The sequence below is a fragment of the Chelonia mydas genome, chromosome 5, assembly GCF_015237465.2.
Source record: "Chelonia mydas isolate rCheMyd1 chromosome 5, rCheMyd1.pri.v2, whole genome shotgun sequence".
Taxonomy (NCBI): domain Eukaryota; kingdom Metazoa; phylum Chordata; order Testudines; family Cheloniidae; genus Chelonia; species Chelonia mydas.
In genome coordinates, this window is record NC_051245.2 from 79,523,433 (window position 1) to 79,543,619 (window position 20,187).

Below are 20,187 nucleotides of genomic sequence, written 5' to 3' on the forward strand. Positions count from 1 at the left end.
TACCAGGAGAGGTGGGTCCGTCCAGGAGGCCCAGCCAGGCGTAGAGGGCGGAGAGGGCGGTCACCACCAGTGTGAGAGAGTGTATGGAAGTGTGTGTGTGTGTGTGTGTGTGTGTGTGTGTCACCTCTCCCCATGTGTGTGTGGGGTGGGGGTAGGGATGTGTGGGTCACCTCTCGCCATGCGAACCCTAAAGTCTTAAAAATAAAAAGGTAAATAAAAAGAATCCAACTATGCAGTATTTCTTTTTAACAGGGACTCAGTCAACTTGATGTTAATTTGAATGGTCTACTGCATATTCTGATTGATTGCCGTTGAACTCACTTGAATACGAGTAATTTTATCAGGTGTCCCGTATTCAGCATATGGAAATATGGTCACCCTACCCCTTACCCTTCTCTTTACGAAGCTAAATAGATGAGCTCCTTGAGTCTATCACCAGAAGGCCAGTTTCCTAATCCTTTAATCATTCTGTTGGCTGACTGAAGTATTTATATTGGACTATTTAAAGAAAGGAGTTCTCCTTGTATAGCGGGGTGGTCACCCGCTCCGGCCCTGAAGGGGTTAAAACAGCCCTGGGAAAGGGCTGCCCCGGGGAGCCAATAGGCTAGGCTGATTGGGGAAGCAGCCACAGCTGAGGTCACGCCCCAATCAGGCCGCAGCTGGCCCTATAAAAGGGCTGCTGGACAGCTTTGGAGGGAGATGGACTTGGCTGCCTGGGAGCTCAGGGTACAGGGCAAGCTGAGGAGTGGAGCGGAGCGGAGCCTGACAAAAAGGCCAAAGCAGGTGCTGGGCTGCAGGGAAAGGCAGCAGGTCCAAACCCTCCTTGCCAGTGATGAGTGGATTACAGACCACAGTCTGCCCCAGTGAGTGGGGGGGCTAAACGATGACTGGCAGTAGCCACTGAGGCAAGGTGGGGATAGACGGTTGGCGGTTCCCTGTGGAGGGGAGACCCAGAGACTGTGGGGGTACTGCAGAGGGCAGAACCCTAAGGTAAGGGGCACCAGGGTCTGGGAGGACATTGGCCAGCCGAGGGTGCTCCAGGGCTGGAGAGCTAATTCCCAGGACAACCAGCAGGAGGCTCTGCACCGGTGAGTCATCGCTTCGCTACACCTAGTTATAACCATTCTCTCTTGTACGGTGTTAGGCATTCTCTCAGTTACATCTGGGGATCTGTCTGTACAGAGACCACTGCAATCCAATCATGTTTTCTGAAATGGCTTTGGGAAGTCGTAAGACTTACAAGATATTGACGCCCACAGACAGATCAGTGTATGTAGTTGATTTTGAGATTCCCCTCAGTAACAAACTTCCCCCATGTCTTTAATAGGCTATACCCATTTATGCTATTTTTACAAAAAGTAAAAGTGCATACAAGGATTATAAGAATCCATGAAAGAAACAGAAATCCACGTGTCATCATCTTCTTGGTGCTGCATATTGACTGTAGGGTTTGAGGATTTCATTGGAGACATACATATTTCAGTGACACAATCTGAAGCCCAATTCACAATCCCAAACACAGGAATAACCCTGGTTTTCCAAAGGTGGTAAAGTGCCATTACTACATGCTATAAACAGAGTTGTGAAACACTTTATATCCAATGCAATAAGCAGTCAGAGTGGCTTGTCAGATTGTAACCATGCATGTATTGTAATAACAGTTGATGTCAGATCTGATAATGAGTCAGACCTCACACTAGCTGTGGATACTTGCCCAGACAGTCAGAAAGAGAGATTGCCTTGGGGTCCTAGAACACTGACAGCAAACAAGATCCTGTATTATTTGTGTCTTGTGGCCAAACTAGAGAAAATGTACAGAAGTTATGTACTCTGGAGAGTATTTCTGCCAACTTGGCTGCTAGGAATCCCAGGAAAAGTACTGAAACAACAGTCTATAATTCATTACATATCTCAACCTGAGACTACCACCACCTATGCAACAGAAAGGAAGTAACCTCCTAATTATTTGGAATTTCTGCTATCTTTAGCCATTTCATTCAAACTGCATGTAGCTTAAGAAGTCAATCAAAGGAAGAGACAGCAGGCAAGACAGAAGCTTTCTTGATATGTCTTCCCTCATCATATATATGAGGTCATCTGCAAGTGGAACAATCAGTCACTGATTGCTAGAGAAAAGACAGAAAGGGATGGTGCATCAGACAAGGAGTCTGACAGGACTTCTCAGTTCTTAGACCATTCTTTACCAGTCAAAGACACAGGGGGCTACTGCCCATTCACAAAGCAATGTTCCTGGTACTACATCTGCTAATGCACTCTTCAGTCTTTGAACCCAACTGACTGACAGATCTTGTAGTTGGAGCTACTGGTGGTTTATGTGTCCCCAAGATTGCGCAAATAGGTAAGTAAATAATTAATAAATAGCAAAGATAAAGAACTAGGACCCCAACCACCATTTTACAGAGCAAACTGCTCAACAGTAACAAAGAGGCCATCAGTTCTTTTTTTCCAAGACATAACTCAAAGTACATGGGCATTTTTACTTTAATCAAAGACCAGAGTGAGACACTCAGGTTCAGTAACTAGCATTATACCATGGCTGGTGGATGTGTAGCCCCTGTGTGTCTGTCTCTCATTATGTTCTTTTGGTTTGTATTTTTCCCCCCCAATACCATTAGTTTCGTTATTAGGTGCATGTATCCCAGCTAAAACTTTGGCGTTTCCAGGATTATTAGAATTTTGTGAATAACAGCAATCATAATTTTCTGTGTTTATTATTTCTGAGATTCATGGAATCTCAATCTATGAAATAATGAACACTGCACAAAAACAACAGTAATTTGGTTTTAGGTGGATATGAGTTTTTCTAGACGATGTTCACGATGCAGTAACCATGCACAGCCAAACCAAAAGGCTTACCTTGGCATGCTCCATTGCGGATGTTAGGAATGAAGCCACGACGACAGGGCTGAGGCTGGGCAGGACACATCTCACAAGGATGGCCCCACGCACGTCCAATGGTTGCACAACAAAGAGTCTTCGTGCAAACAATGCCAGTCAGCTGGCCCTGACACATTTGGTTGTTGACCTGAGTGAAACAGGGGCCTGTTCTATAATCTGGAAAAGAAGAATGGAAAAAGGGAATGTCTGATGCAAACACAATGTTGCCTCAACCAACTGACCCACATAGCACAGAGGGAACAAATTTTTTTCCAACAGATATCAATGTAAAGAAAATACCAGCAGATCTTTGACATTTAAATCATGGTCTCATATGCAGACGTAATAGGAAACCTTCCACAAGAAGCACTAATTTTTGTAAAAATAAATAAATGCCAGTTCAAGATTTTAGCTATTGAGAAAGATGCTGAAAGATGAAGGGAGTTCATCCCCCCAAAACTGAGCTTTTAGATGATCAAATGAAAATCAGCTGTAAAATTAATACTGTAATATATGAAAAGCTAAAAATAAAAAAAAAAACCATTTTATTAACTCCTGGGAGACCTGGTATTGGGATTTCCAGTTGCTGAGCAAATTAATTACAATTTACCAGAGGAAAATCCAGATCAATGGGCTCACTTCAGATCAGATGAGGTCATCCAAGAAACAGTCACACAGCTAGCATTCCATTTGAAATACTTAGTACAAACTAGTGACTTAAACTGGATTGCATTCTGTGAGAAGCATGCAGTTATCATTTATTTTCATGCAGAAGTGATAAGGAAAATGGAAGTTGTACATGCTATGCTGATGAACTACTGGAAAAGACAAGCATTTGCAAATATGCAATTACAAATGTCACATCAAGTTGGTGAATTACAACATTTAGTAAAGAAAGCGTAACCCCCTCATTTTAAATCCCATTTGTTTGTAATGATTTGCATAACCTTGTCTCCACAAGTTGTGATTTATGGATAAGAATTCAATATTTATATGATCTGTCACAACCAGATGTATAATTTAGCAACTAGCATATTCCTCCTTTTTCATACAGCAATGGACAATAGGGATATTTTCCCCATAATATCTATGCGGTTTTTTGGATTTTTCTAGAAATAAAGCCATGGCACATTTCATTTTGAGATTTTAGATTACTACTGATCTTCTTTGTACCTTACATTTAACAAGTAAAAGCATAGATACAGATCCACCGTGCTGAGAGCAGGACTGAGGAGTGGAGGAAATGTGGCTCAAAGCCACTCTTGTATTCCCCTTATCCTTGTAGCACTCAATGTAAATCAGAGCCACTTCAGGACTGTTCAAATTTATGTTGATTTACAACAATCCTCTAGGAGCCATTCCAGACCAACAGAAAGCAACGGTAATTTGTCCGTACACACTCCTCCTGTGACACATCCCTTAGGCTGTGCTGCTGACAGAGGGTGACAGCTGATTATGCCAGCCCAGGATTCCCCCATAACAGAGATTCTCAGCTGCCCATTTAAGATGACTTTACATTTCCTTTGCACCAAGGATCAGGCCCATATGGTTTATATTGTAATTAGCCCCATTCACTTCACTGCGTGTATTCACAGTACATAAAGTTAAATGTGTGCATAAGTCTCTGCAGAATCAGGACCTAAATTATGATATAAAGGGGTTAAGAAAAAGTCTGAGGGTAGAGGATTTCCATCCACCTAGATAGTCTCAAGTGAATAACTATACTAAAATATTAAGACTTTTGTGCTTCCCCCGCCTTCTCTTCAATACTCAAATACACAGAGCAACTTTTTTTTTTTTTGGCTACAATACCTACGTTATCTAAAGGAAGTGCTAGACATTAAAAAGGTCTCAGTCTGCCCTCTCCTCCAAAATACTGAGTGTATCAGCTCCACAACAGTTTCAGTTTTACTGAGGGCCAAAGTTCTTCCCTGTCAAACCAATGACTGTTGCATTTTTTTAAAATGTACAGAAGTTATATACCTCTGATTGATAAGAGAAGACAGTGACCTTATCACACAATAGACTCATACAGGAATGACTAATATTTGAAATATGGACAAATTCCATAAATCCCATCAGGGATTTCAGTACCATGAATTCATTGTGAATCTTGCCTGAATTTTAATTAAAGGCTAAGGATTAGGAAAGAGCTCGATCATGTGTTACCATTGTGCACTCCCTTCATGAAAGTTTGTGCAGGTGTCATGCAGCTTGAGGGGAATATCACATGGTACATTGCTTTCAGCTTTCAAATCATTGTCGATGATCAGGTTACTTTGAGAAAATACAAATGCTACCCAAAGAAAAACAGAACTGTTCCGAAAATAAGAATGTAAAGATATGGGGTGAAATCCTGGCCCCATTAAAGTCCAATGGAAGTTTTGCCATTAACTTCAATGGAGCCAGGATTTCACCAGTGGAAAACAATATGCTCTTTAACAAAGACAGGTATTGCAATTAATTACAGAGTTTGAGCTATAACAAAATATAGTCTCCTTGGCATGTGAAGGCAATGTTCTTCATATACACAGCAAGAGGTTTTAATACTATTACTTCAGTGAGCAGACTTCCATTCTAACATCCAATTGTAAATACTGCTATATACAAAATGACTACCAGAACTGCATTTATTATTTTTTAAATGAGGGGAAATTATTATTAATCCTGTTTATGATGATAGTGCCTAAGGGCCACAGGAGCAAGGCCTCCTTGTGCAAGGCACTGTACAAACACAGAGTAGTAAATGGTCCCTGTTCTAAAGCGCTTACAATCTAAACAGAGAAGACACATGCAGGGTGAGGGAAGGAGTGTGCACTCTGTGGTGGCAGCAAACATCATGGCAGTTCTGGTTTTTGTTATGGCTTGGCTTAACCTAGGAGGGGATAAGTTAAATGGAAAAAACAGGGAAAGGAAGGGGGGCTGGGCAGAGTCTAGAGGGTAAGAGGGGCAGGTATAGAGTGAAGCTGTGGGTTAACTGACTGTGAAGAAGGAGGTGGTAGAGAGTTGGAGCAAACAGCCAATCAGCACAGGGCACAGAAAGTACAGTCAAAATTGCAAAGAGTTCTCTGACTGTCCAGAGGTCTCTGCTTTGGCTGATCTTGTTGCTACTGGCTGGAGTCTCAGGCTGGCTTCTCTCTGAAGTCTTCCCCCAAGACCCAATAGTCCAAGTGCCTCCAGAGTAATGGGGGCCTGCCCTGGAACAGTTCTGGATGCAGGGGATGTTGGAGAGAGAGATACCCCAGCTAGAACCCACTTTACCCTCTCACCTCCTCCAGTGCAGTTGTCCCCAAGTTTGAGGAAAGAGGTATAGCCTACTGCTAAATGGGTACTCATGTCTGCATCAAAAGCTGAGTTAATGTGTGCCTGCGTTCTGACTGTCAGCAGCCTAAGCATTGCTCTGCATGAGGTCTAGACATGACAGGAATGACCACGAGTGATATGGTTAAATCCTTTGAGGCTTCAGAACAATCAGAACTCCACACCAACCAGATTCAGAAACATGTGGAGCTGAAAAGTTGTCTTAAAAGGGCATGGGTGGAAAATAAGTAAAAGGAATATCTATGAGCCATCCTATGTGGAAAAATATGGTTTACATAATTAAACTGAATCATAGATTATGGGAGTGCCCAAAGGTACAAGCACTCTGTGATGAGGTGAAAACAGAATGGGGTTGTATTACATGCAAAGTATTGTCGTCATTGATGATATCAAACAAGACACATCATACCAGAGGTACAGAAGTATTTTAAGGGTCATTGCTGCTAAGAGATTAATTCCTGTGTAACAAGCGCCATGCTGGCTCACCAGCAAATACAAAATCTGGGAACTGCAACATTAACAGCATGAATTTCTATCACTCAAGATAAATGAATAATTCTTGTAGCTGCAGTAGACTCTCATCCTCTCTGGACAAGTCACTAAAAGGAGGATATATAACACACAGAGCAGCGGGTTACCATTGCACAATGGAAACAGTTCATATCAAATATAGGGTAAAATTCCTTCCACCTAACTAAAGTCTGAGCATTTGGATTTTTGGTTGTGGAGGTAAGGAACCTAATGTGGCTGCTGCATAAGTCCCCACAGCCGAGGTTCTCAAACTTCTGAAAACAAATTACTACAGGATCCCAACAGGGGGGACTGAAGCCTGAGCCCACTCAAGTCTAGTGCCTCGCGTAGGGGTGAAGGGGTTGGCAAAGGCAAAGCCCAGCAAGTTTAACACCAGTCCCGGCAACCCCATTAAAATGAGGTCATGACCCACTTTGGAGTCCCAACCCATGGTTTGAGAACCACTGCTTTAATAGGTTGGAATACTGGCTGCAGCCCTTCTGCACCAGTTGTGCAAGGTATTGGAGTCCCTGCATCTACAGGAACATAAATATACAGCCCATCCCCTGTTCCATCTCTGAATTGCCCATAAAGTAACCTTCTGCACCAGCCTATTCAGAGCTGGCACTGAAACCATTTCCATGACCTGCAGTGGAGCACATAAGCATCCCTGTGTGGCTACTCAGTGTGCAGACTTCCTCTGCAAAGTTTAAGCAGTGTGGATGCAGTGGGCCAGGACAAGACCATCAGGGGTGAATGCCATCTCTCGTGTGCTGAAGTGACAATTTATTGTCTCAATTTTGAAAGCTAGCTCTCATCAGGTCTGCTAAATCTTACTGTCATAACTTGTTGTAGCACTTCTATACAGATTAGTATGGTTGGGGGCTGGTGCTGTCTGGTATGTATGTCACTTTAGTGCCCCAAAGTAAACTTTTTAAAGAGGACATATTAGATAATGTGGACCAACTATAATATGGACAGAAGTATAATTACAAGCTTTGCTATGTAAAACTCTGTTCTCCTCAGGAGAATGTGGGGCTGCTGTAAGCCCCCACAAACACTAGCAGACTAATATTTAATTTTGCTAAACTCATGGCTTATTCAAGTAAATTAGGAGCCCACTTCTCTCCTAAAAGACCTAAAGGTTTGGTATGTAAATCCTCTACACTGCTCAAACATTATAGCTAAGGTGGGTTCATTCCCATGGAGGAGTTTGGGGAAGGAGATCGGGATTATGACCAGAACTCTGAGAGAGACTGGGTGCACATATTGGGTGAGAGGATGGGGGATATTAGGGGAGTAATATATTGAGAAACCTGGAGGAGACCACCCAAATCATTATGGGACTCAAGTTGTTATAACCAGAGAGTTCTCTATTGGCAAGAAGCAACCGTTATGCCATATCACTGGATACTAGGGCACAAGCATTAGATATCATGCTAACATCTATACGGCCCCCAGTGGCTGCCAGGTCTGACTCGATTCTAATTAGACTCCTAATTACGTGTAAAAGAATTAACTTCCTTCTAAAATTGCAGTGACACTGAAAAGGACTTAGAGGTAATAGTAGATAACCAACTGAGAATGTGCACTCAGTGCAATTCTGAGGCGAAGTCAAGGAATGCCATCTTTAGATACATAGTCAGGGGAATATCAGATAGGAGAAGGAAGGCAGTATTGCCTTTGAATACTGCATTAACAAGACTACTACTGGAATACTGTGTTCAATTCTGGTGCCCACACTCCAAAACAGATGTTGAAAAATGTTCAGACAAGAGTTACAAGAAGGATATAAAGTCTGGAAAACATGCCTTATAGTGAGAGACTATAGAAACTCAATCTACTTAATTTATCCTAGAGGAGGTCAAGAGATGACCTGATCGTGGACTACAAGTGTCTACATAAGGATGAGATTTCTAATAGATGGCCCTTTAATTTAACAGAAAGTCATAAACAAGATCCAACAGTGGAAAGCTGAAGGTAGACAAAGTTCCAACTAAAAACAAAGCACAAATGTTTAAATGATGGTAATAAAACATTGGAATAACACACTGAGGGAGGCAATGGATTATCCATCATGGGAAGTTTTTAAATCAATGCTGGGTGTCTTTCTAAAATGTGCTATAGCTCAACCAAAGTTATGGGCTTGACGCAGAAATTATTGGGTGAGGTTCTATGGCCCATGTTACACAGGAGGTCAGACTAAATCATCATCATGGTCCCTTTTGGCCCTAAAAGTCTACAAAACCATTAATCAGATTTTCCATGTGGGTTTTCAAGTCTTACTGTTAGGTGTTTCTTCATTTGTTCCGTTTTCAGTATTGCTACTGGAACAATTCTGCCAGAGAGCGCTGATGGAACATATGCTATAAATTATTTGCTACTTAAAGTCTAAATGCCCTGGTGAGAGAAGGTGATTTACTCCTGCCATGTATATTATTCATGGTTTTCTTTGTCTCAGAAAACTGTCTGAGTTCAGTATGTATTGTGACTTGAAGACTGACAAAATTTCTATAATGATTAAAATTATAAATAAAATGTAAATTTAAAAACAAAAGAGCTTTTCTTGGCATAGAAAGCACAGGAATGGAGAAAATGGAAGTAGCATACAGTACTTATAAATCTGTTTTGAAATTACCAACAGCATTACTGTTCTTTATGTGCATTCTGCATTAACTCAATGGGCCTGTCTACACAGCAACTAGACACCCACGGCTGGCCCATGCTAGCCGACTTGAGCTCGCGGGCTCTTTCATTGCTGTGTAGACTTCTGGGCTACAGCCCACGCTACACCCTGAGCTTGGAAGTCCACACAGCAATAGAACACCCCCACAGCCTGAGCAGGTTGATACGGGCGAGCCGTGGGTTTTTCTTTGTTGTGTAGACATACCCAATTAGTCTCTATATACACAGATGTACAAATATTTTTCTTAGAATTTTATTTGATTTTAAAAATCAATTCTGTGCTATTTAAATAAACCTGCCTGACACACAAGTCTGTTCTAATGGTGGGGAACACAGGAATTGCTGTAGTGGATAAGACCTGAGGTCCATCTAGTCCAGTATCCTGTCTTTGACAGTGGCCAGTACCAGATGCAGCAGAGGAAGATACAGAACCCCGCAGTAGGCTGACGTGTCCCCCTCATTAGGTCTCATCATGGTCTCTAATAGGAAGAGATTGGCTTAAGCACTGAAGCACAAGGTTTAATATGCCTTTCAAAATTTGTTGTAATTAATTATGACAACTCTGGATATTTTGATATCCATATTAATATCCAATCCTTTTTGAATTTTGTTAAGCTCTTGGTTGCAATGACGCCTCTTCTGGCAATGAGTTCCCCAGTTTAATTGCTGTTGTCCAGCAATTATGGTCAGTTCCTCCTGAATAACCACAAAGAAATGTCTGCCTGCCTCAGCAAGATGGAGGGAGGAAAGAGCAGGTGAAAGAGTAAATAAATGACACCCCACAGACTTACAAAGTCTCCATTAGAAGTTATTTGGGGGAAACCTAAGCATGGAGCCCTCTTCTCGGCAGGGATGTGCTGACAATATATTAATAAAAAGCTGTTCCCATATAGGTCCGAACCCTGCAACTGACCCTTCTTTGGCAGATCCCAGCATCGACACAGAGATCATTGATGCTAACAGGGCCCCATAGGGCATGTGAAGTGAATTGTGGTTTAGGGCCTGTGCTTATGAGAACCCTGGTAAACAGGGTGTATCTGTGCTAGAGATGATTACTGAGGGACTCACTGCAGATTCTCTAACTTTCTCTCTCATTTAAACAATCACTTTCTTATAACAATAACTAAAGAGGGAGGTAGCCTGGCTTGACAAACATATTTAACTGTACTTGGCTGTAAATGTTTACACTTTTATTTCTGAAGATTTACTAAGAATATTAAGCCTAGTGTTCAGTATATGCAAGACAAAAATGCAATCGAGGCCTTGTATAGGGACTCTGGTACATCGCTACCTTAAAAAAAATTCCTGTCATTTCATACAAACTGTTCCATTCCAGATCTAAACCAAATTTGCCCTTCCAAAGGACTTTAATAATCCCCAGAGATAAATCCTGACTGACAGGCATGATTTAGGAGTAACCAGGGAGGGGATGAGCAAGGAAATCTCAACCCTCCCCCTTCATTTTGGAGACAGAATTGTACCAAAGGCTCCAAGGACCTCCCAGGAGCTCACTCCCACACATTAGTGCCATTAGATAACCAACAGATGCTTGGAGCATCCAGAAATTAGACAGGACTGAAGGGTGGCAGAGCACTTCACCAGGCTCACCATTAGGGCTCACACTTAATTTTATTCCACAGGACAAGTAATCACACTGGGGGAAATTCACTCCCCTCAGAGTCCAGGTACTACCAGGCACTGTGTTGGTAGTTAAATCCATACTGGCAGAGTGGAAGGATGAAATCCATGCTTGGGAAGAGAAAAATACAATTAAGAGGCTCTGGGATGCAGACCCTACCTGGCTGTTGTTACGTGCTAAAGTAGCAGTTGCTGCCCCTACAGTAAACCCTACATGGGATGCAGTAGCTCTCATTCCTCAACCTGCCCCAACACTCCTCCCTACGTTCATGTATGGAGCAGTGTGTAAACTAGCTCCACAGAAGTCAAGGGGGCAGAGGTCTCTGTACACAGCTGCCTGCAATCAGAAACACCTGCTCAGGGATATAGAAGGGATTTTGCAGTAGACAGGGACTTGCATGGTCTCTTTGCCAGTCAGTTAATTTAACCCCATTGTGATATGTGTTGAACAACACTGCTCAGTCATCCTGCAATGTCATAACATCACAACATATGAAATAAATTCACAACTCAACTGCAGGGCAAGCAAGGTCAGCAGGCCAAGGAATGTACCACCAGAATTTGGGACTCTCTCATGGATTTGGGGAGGGTAGACAATTTAACCAGAATTTTTATGTTCATATTAAAAGTTGAGGAAACTGGGCCTGGCCTTGCTTAATTTTTCATCTGAGCAAGGGAGAAGGGGCTGATGATATATAAATTTGTAACTGAGGTTAGACAATGAATCTGAAACTTATGCATATGCAAATATTCTTTCATGTACAGCCTGAGTTCACTATCTGCAGATCACAAACTGCAGTTTGCAAAAACAAGTTTAAACATTAGAAAGGAACAAAGTTTGTTTTATTAAAGATTATCTAAAATTATTTTTCCTTTGATATTTTAATTACTCTAATATGGAAAGGTGTTTTTTTGTGGGTTGTGTGGGTTTTTTTTGTTTTTTGTTTTTTTTGCAGTAAGACTGAGCTGCAAACATTGAGGAGGTGCCATGAGGGAGGTTTCAAAGATTTAGAACAAGAAGTTTGATGGATTGTACTGGTTTAGGCCTCATATAAATAAAAATTTTTTTTTTTTTTTTTTTTTTTTTTTTCAAAAGGTGACATCCAACAAATTGGGGAGAAAAGATTGTTGGCTGAAAATAAGAGCTAGTCTCTAGGAAAAAGAAAGGAACTTGGCAGGACTATTAATTTCTCTTGAGGAAAAAAAAGTCTCCGAGCAGTACAACTATTTAGACTAAGAACTTTATATAAACCAAAACTTGAATATTAGGTCTCCCTTTTTAGGGTTTGCTGATTTTCAGCAATTCTAAATGCTAAACTCTTAATTTAAACATTTAATGCAGTTAAGTTTGTGATACAGATAAAAGACAATTATTAATACAGTTCATTTTAAACAAACATTCTGAACACTGAAAAACTCAGCTAAGTCCAGAAAAATCACTTGAGTTCTGTAAAATATTATTTGAAACAAGTTATTACAGATCAGTATAAAACTTTGATATCTAAAAAGGCTAAATCAACTGAAACATTTTAAAATATAGAACAAATCTATTACAAAGGCATAAACTCCTCCATACAGCTGACAACTTTCATTTTCCAGCTTAAGTTTACTACCAGTCTAGCAATCCCACATGACTGTTTCTGACTGTATTTTGTGATGCAATACTTTCCATCACACAAATGGATGTCTGTGATTGATTAGGCAATTTAACACATGTACTGCAATTAAAACGGGAAGAGAACTTTAATTTAAAGAAAACACATATTTAATGCAGCAGTATATGTGGGCTTTATAGATTTTAGCAGAATTACAGTTTCTACAACACTGTCAGGTTCATTCGAAGCACATTCTCATTTTCCTTTTGCTGGAACTAAGAAGGTAACTGTTTTCCAAAAACAACATTCCAGGGTTTGCACATCTATTTTAGTAAATTGATATTATGTCAGCTTTAAGTAGATGAAGGATACTACAATTTTCAAAATATCATCTGCAGATCAGAAAGCTTTTTTTTTTCCTAAACACATGAGGAATATTTTGGCACAGTGTCAAGAAAAAATATTTTCAAAAAAAATGTTGCATTTATTAGTTTGAGTTTGGCTTAGTTTAAGAACAAAAATACACACTTTCAAATTTCTACATATAAAACTTACATTTAAAATATATAAAATTTTCTAAACGTGAAGATATAAAAAAAGCAGAGAAATGTAAAAAAATTTGCTCTTGAGCCCAACTAAAAATCATGAATGATGAAATAAAGGGAAGAAATAACTGCTATGAAGAAACTTTTGACGTATGGAACTGCAGAATCATAAAATGAGCGCTAAAGTGCTTCATGCTTGGAATCAAAGTCTCTATCCTTGGAAAAGAATGTTCTCTCAATCCTGGCTCCAGCAAGAACTTTAATTTTTTTTTTTTAAGTTTACATCCTTCATCCAACTCTTGCTATCATTTTATAATTGCTCCTATATACTGTGTGTGTCTGACTTAAGTCTTGCATTATAATCAAGATACACTGAGTGAACACTGAATTCATAAGCTAACACACAAGAAAGTGTGTGCTAAAACAAGCTCAGGGCTTGATTACCACCAACATACCTCTTGCATGTGTGCGCGCATGCACACACACACCAGAGCCCATAGGGGAGTATGAAATAAGAAGAAAATCTCTGCAAAGTTCCACTATACTGCACTGCAGTTCCTACATACTATTCTAAGGTTAAGGATTTGATGTGTGGGGTCCACTGCCTATCATGCTGACCAATACTGTGTAATTGTTTCCTTAGGCTCCCCCATGTGTCTGTTTGTGTCCACCTATTATCTCTGGTCTTAAACTCAGATTGTAAACTCCTTGGGGGCAAGGACGGGTTTTCTTTGTTCTGTGCTTGTACTATGCCTAGCACACTGGGGTTCTGGCCCACAATGGGACTCCCAGGTGCCACTGCAATGCACATAATATATAACAAAACCCACATTCTGTCTGGGGAGTGAGGTCTCCCTGCCCACAGAACAGTCTGTCAGGCATGCCCCTACCCCTGAGGATACCAGGAGATCAGAGGGAGGCCAAGGCCATTTGCAAAGAATCTGTGCCTCTGCACTGGTCCTGGCTCCCAATGGTCCCCAGATATCCATGGCAGGAAAAGTACACCACCACCAAGGAATCTCCCTGGCTGCACCTGCTGCAGACCTTCCTTTAATGGGGATCCCCACTATGGAGGTCTCAACAGGAGAGATAATATAGACCCAGGCTATATTTTTTTCATGGTAAGCTTTATCCTTTGTCACCATTTCTTTTCTACATATTGGAAAGCAAACATTCCACCAATGTATTCAGATAAATTTCTGCTAAAAAGTCTGTAAAGCTCCTTGGGTCAGATTTTGCAGTCCTACACCAGAATAAATCCAAATAAAGCTCCACTGATGAGATCTGCCAGACTGCCAACCAAATCACATTGAAGAGTGGGAGATAGCAGCAACGTCATCCACTGTAACCCTGATTGTGCAACAACAGCTGCCATGCTGCTACGCCATGGCAATGGATTCCTCCATTCCCTGCTAAACCTCCCTACCCCGCACAAAAACCTGTAACTCAGGCTTGGTTCACAAGCCAAGATTTGCCACTAAGAAAATAAGATACTGCTTAGCAAAACACAGCCCCTGCACAATCAGACCAATGTTCATTATAACCTTGAATTACTTGATATTCCAAATAGTGAACAGGGCAATGCCTTAGCTATGCCCCTGGGGATTGGGGGTGGGAATCTTTCCTTTAGACCATGTATTTAATCCTGGAGACTTAAAATGCCACCTATTCTGCAGGGAGAGTGTTGGTTTTTTTAGGAACTCAATGCTATTCAGTGGAATTCACCCTCCAAGACTGGAAATCCCCAGTAGGCAAGGTGGAATTTTAAGGACTGCACAAAGAATGAGCACCTGGAATACTGAAGATAGAATCTAGAAATCCCCCCCAAATCTTTATTCATGCCAGTAGTCCCACTGAAGACAACACAGCTACTTATTTAACTAAAGACTACACACTTGAGTGTTCAGAATCAGTACCTCTAAGTGAACACCCTAACACTTATTATTCGTAGAACCTCTGAACCTAGAGATTCACACTAGGACATTTTTCAATTATTCAGGTGTAAAGCAGCAGTCAGGACAATTACTTTAAATCTGCATTTTCCCCCCACAGCTGCAAAACACAAAAGCAACTGTATGTAGTTTATTCAAATTTTCCTGCTAGGTGGAGCAGTGATTCAAAGTTATTGCTTTTTTTTTTTACCACTGGTGACCTATATTCAAATCCTTGCTAGGTCAAAAGTGAAAACTGAGTTTGATGTTTACATCTGAGTCCCGATTTGGCCATATCAGTCAGCATACAGTTTGGCACTGTTAGGCATGACTGGGAGCCTCTATTCAAGGAAGGCACTACACGAAAATATCAGGGGTTTTGTGGGTTAAGACTTAGGTGAATTAGCATGTGTCTTATACAGACCAACTTCACACTATGCCTGTGAGAATTCCTTCAACATTCACCCAAATTTTTTGAAGAAAAAAAAAAAAAGAGAAACAAATTATTTCAATAGCAAATCCTGCTCAAACTAGAGAAAATATACATTTTAAAAAACAAAAACAAACTAGAAACCCTCTAAACACAGTCCTGCAGCTGCACTCAGTCATTAACTTCATGCAAAAAAAAAAAAATTAAAAAACAGAGGGACTTAACTATTTCACAGCTGCCAAAGTCTCATGTCCAGCTGGAAGAGGAACATTCCCCAAGATGCCTGCCATAACTTGGTTATCCTGACATTCTGTTGGTTTCAGTGGATAGTTCACTAGAAACAGCAGTCAGTGTTTTTTATTCACAACACCCTTTCTACTGACAGGAATAAGGACATTTTCCTCATTTTGCAACCACTGGCCTCAATGCTGCAACAGGATCTTCCAGTGTGTAGGCTCCAGGATCTTCCAATTAGGCTCATGTAAAGTCTTCAGTGGAACGGCAGGACCACTGTTGATAATCACCAGGAAGTAGGACAGAAAGTAAAAGGAGACAATTCTGAATTCACCAAATTGGGTCTATGAAGAGCTAACATGTCACCTTTGCAATACCCTAACCTATTACTCTGAAGTGGAGGAAATCAGATTTCCCTCTAAAACACAGTCTTTTCCAAGCTTCAGAACAATGTTACTGATCTGCTTTTACCCCATAGGAGACATAAAATACAGCGGTGCATAGACAATCCAGGAAGTTTTTGGAAAGCGTAGGGGACAATTTCCTGGTGCAAGTGCTAGAAGAGCCAACTAGGGGGGAGCTTTTCTTGACCTGCTGCTCACAAACAGGGAAGAATTAGTGGGGGAAGCAAAAGTGGACGGGAATCTGGGAGGCAGTGACCATGAGTTGGTTGAGTTCAGGATCCTGACGCAGGGAAGAAAGGTAAGCAGCAGGATATGGACCCTGGACTTCAAGAAAGCAGACTTTGACTCCCTCAGAGAGCGGATGGGTAGGATCCCCTGGGGGACTAACATGAAGGGGAAAGGAGTCCAGGAGAACTGGCTGTATTTCAAGGAATCTCTGTTGAGGTTACAGGGACAAACCATCCCGATGAGTCGAAAGAATAGTAAATATGGCAGGCGATCAGCTTGGCTTAACGGTGAAATCCTAGCGGATCTTAAACATAAAAAAGAAGCTTACAAGAAGTGGAAGGTTGGACATATGACCAGGGAAGAGTATAAAAATATTGCTCGGGCATGTAGGAATGAAATCAGGAGGGCCAAATTGCACCTGGAGCTGCAGCTAGCAAGAGATGTCAAGAGTAACAAGAAGGGTTTCTTCAGGTATGTTGGCAACAAGAAGAAAGCCAAGGAAAGTGTGGGCCCCTTACTGAATGAGGGAGGCAACCTAGTGACAGAGGATGTGGAAAAAGCTAATGTGCTCAATGCTTTTTTTGCCTCTGTCTTCACTAACAAGGACAGCTCCCTGACTGCTGCGCTGGGCATCACAACATGGGGAGTAGATGGCCAGCCCTCTGTGGAGAAAGAGGTGGTTAGGGACTATTTAGAAAAGCTGGACGTGCACAAGTCTATGGGGCCGGACGAGTTGCATCCGAGAGTGCTAAAGGAATTGGCGGATGTGATTGCAGAGCCATTGGCCATTATCTTTGAAAACTCGTGGCGAACAGGGGAAGTCCCAGATGACTGGAAAAAGGCTAATGTAGTGCCCATCTTTAAAAAAATGAAGGAGGAGGATCCTGGGAACTACAGGCCAGTCAGCCTCACCTCAGTCCCCGGAAAAATCATGGAGCAGGTCCTCAAGGAATCAATCCTGAAGCACTTACACGAGAGGAAAGTGATCAGGAACAGCCAGCATGGATTCACCAAGGGTAGGTCATGCCTGACTAATCTAATAGCCTTCTGTGATGAGATTACTGATTCTGTGGATGAAGGGAAAGCAGTGGATGTATTGTTTCTTGACTTTAGCAAAGCTTTTGACACGGTCTCCCACAGTATTCTTGTCAGCAAGTTAAAGAAGTATGGGCTGGATGAATGCACTATAAGGTGGGTAGAAAGTTGGCTAGATTGTCGGGCTCAACGGGTAGTGATCAATGGCTCCATGTCTAGTTAGCAGCCGGTGTCAAGTGGAGTGCCCCAGGGGTCGGTCCTGGGGCCGGTTTTGTTCAATATCTTCATAAATGATCTGGAGGATGGTGTGGATTGCACTCTCAGCAAATTTGCAGATGATACTAAACTGGGAGGAGTGGTAGATACGCTGGAGGGCAGGGATAGGATACAGAGGGACCTAGACAAATTGGAGGATTGGGCCAAAAGAAACCTGATGCGGTTCAATAAGGATAAGTGCAGGGTCCTGCACTTAGGATGGAAGAACCCAATGCACAGCTACAGACTAGGGACCGAATGGCTCGGCAGCAGTTCTGCGGAAAAGGACCTAGGGGTTACAGTGGACGAGAAGCTGGATGAGAGTCAACAGTGTGCCCTTGTTGCCAAGAAGGCCAATGGCATTTTGGGATGTATAAGTAGGGGCATAGCGAGCAGATCGAGGGACGTGATCGTTCCCCTCTATTCGACATTGGTGAGGCCTCATCTGGAGTACTGTGTCCAGTTTTGGGCCCCCCACTACAAGAAGGACGTGGATAAATTGGAGAGAGTCCAGCGAAGGGCAACAAAAATGATTAGGGGTCTGGAACACATGACTTATGAGGAGAGACTGAGGGAACTGCGATTGTTTAGTCTGCAGAAGAGAAGAATGAGGGGGGATTTGATAGCTGCTTTCAACTACCTGAGGGGTGGTTCCAGAGAGGATGGTTCTAGACTATTCTCAGTGGTAGAAGAGGACAGGACAAGGAGTAATGGTCTCAAGTTGCAGTGAGGGAGGTTTAGGTTGGATATTAGGAAAAACTTTTTCACTAAGAGGGTGCTGAAACACTGGAATGCGTTACCTAGGGAGGTGGTAGAATCTCCTTCCTTGGAAGTTTTTAAGGTCAGGCTTGACAAAGCCTTGGCTGGGATGATTTGATTGGGGATTGGTGCTGCTTTGAGCAGGGAGTTGGACTAGATGACCTCCTGAGGTCTCTTCCAACCCTGATATTCTATGATTCTATGTTTGATCTCACTACATGCTAAAACAGACATCTGGACAGTTCTTCTCTACAGATTGTTAGTTATTAATGATAGCTTTCTAAATGCTTTCTAAATTTCTAAAAAGTAATGATAGCTTTCTAACCAGTGGTAAAGGAAGAGACATTCTTAAATTCAAGAATTTAAAATGGACCAAATTTAAAAAACTTTTAATGCCTTGATTAAACTTCAAATTTAAAGTGAGGTACAGTTAAAATAATAAACTAAAGAGACACAGGTTACTGCTCACTGACAAAATTATGAAAACTGAAAGACATTTTAAAATCCAATATAATTGTTCGTCATTATACTTGATTCACTTTTCACGCTTTTCCCCCCAACTTCAACAACAAAAACAAACTAATCATTTGCACTTTTTATGTTGTACTTGTCAGTTTCCCTTTCTGGTTCTCATGTACTAGCGCAATGCTACAACATTTGGGTTGCAAAAATATAGACAAGTGTTTAAATCCAAACAGTGGCCCTAAATCTGCATTTTCTACTAAAGCAAAACTCCCAGTAGCTTCACTGGGATTTTGGTCAGATTAAGTAAAACTTAGTCTTTGGTATATAATTTGAAATTCCAATCAGCGCACTACTAATACATTACTTTGTTTGAATTCTTTGAGACACTTTTCCTCAGAAACCCCCTTCTGCTAAAAGACAATTTGAGCTTTACAATTATCTTGGATTTTCCAATGATAGTCCAAAATCCTCTATTTACTGATATTGAAAATAACTCTAAAGCAAAGACTAGAGAGCACAAAGCGTCTTCACTCAGACTCAAACACGCCACAAGACACGCACACACTCACAGTTCATAACGCTGTTGGCTATACTTTTGCCACTTCCACTTTACAACTTTGTAATAGAATCGGGCACTGCTGACAAGCATGGAATTACTCATTCAGTTAGAATAGTAACTTAGTAGAATAGCAGCCTAAACATGTTTAAAGCTTCGTATCGGTGCATCGGTATTTCTACAGAGGTATAAAGTTCCATTATTAGCCAATACAAAGGTGAAACAATACCTCCCAAATCCAAATGCTCTTTCTCCCTTCCCCCATTGGTATTTCACAGGAGGCCTGATCCAACTCCACTGAAGTGAGTAAGAATCTTTCCATAGGACTTAAATAAAGGTAGATTGTGTCCAAGCTTCTGTTCTCAGTTTTCTCATTCTCTGGGGCCCCCCCCCCCCCCCCAGTAAACCCCACATCCTTCCTCCCCTGACATGTCCTATGTCTTTTCTTGTATTTCTCATCTTCTTCAAAATGTAAGCACTTTGGGGCAGGAAATATGGGTTATTTGTGTTTTTAAAGCACCCTGGAAATTTATGGCAGTATAGAAATGTTTTATAACAATAAATACCTATAACAGTCTTCACACATTATATGAAAATCTCTATGTAGCTCTAAAGATATTGTGCTCAGGGTGTCATGATTCAGCTTATTATAATTATAGGCAAATATACTTAATTTAGATTATGAGAAAACTACCCCC

The 20,187-nt window shown here is 41.4% G+C and overlaps 1 protein-coding gene across 1 annotated transcript in view; it reads right to left on the reverse strand.

The window, feature by feature from the left end:
- FBN2 (fibrillin 2) overlaps positions 1-20,187 on the reverse strand; it is a 242,827-nt gene that overhangs the window by 188,654 nt on the left and 33,986 nt on the right. Inside the window, exon 6 of the mRNA XM_037901659.2 lies at positions 2,878-3,075. Within this exon, the coding sequence (XP_037757587.1) occupies positions 2,878-3,075 (198 nt within the window). The remainder of the gene's footprint in view (positions 1-2,877; positions 3,076-20,187) is intronic.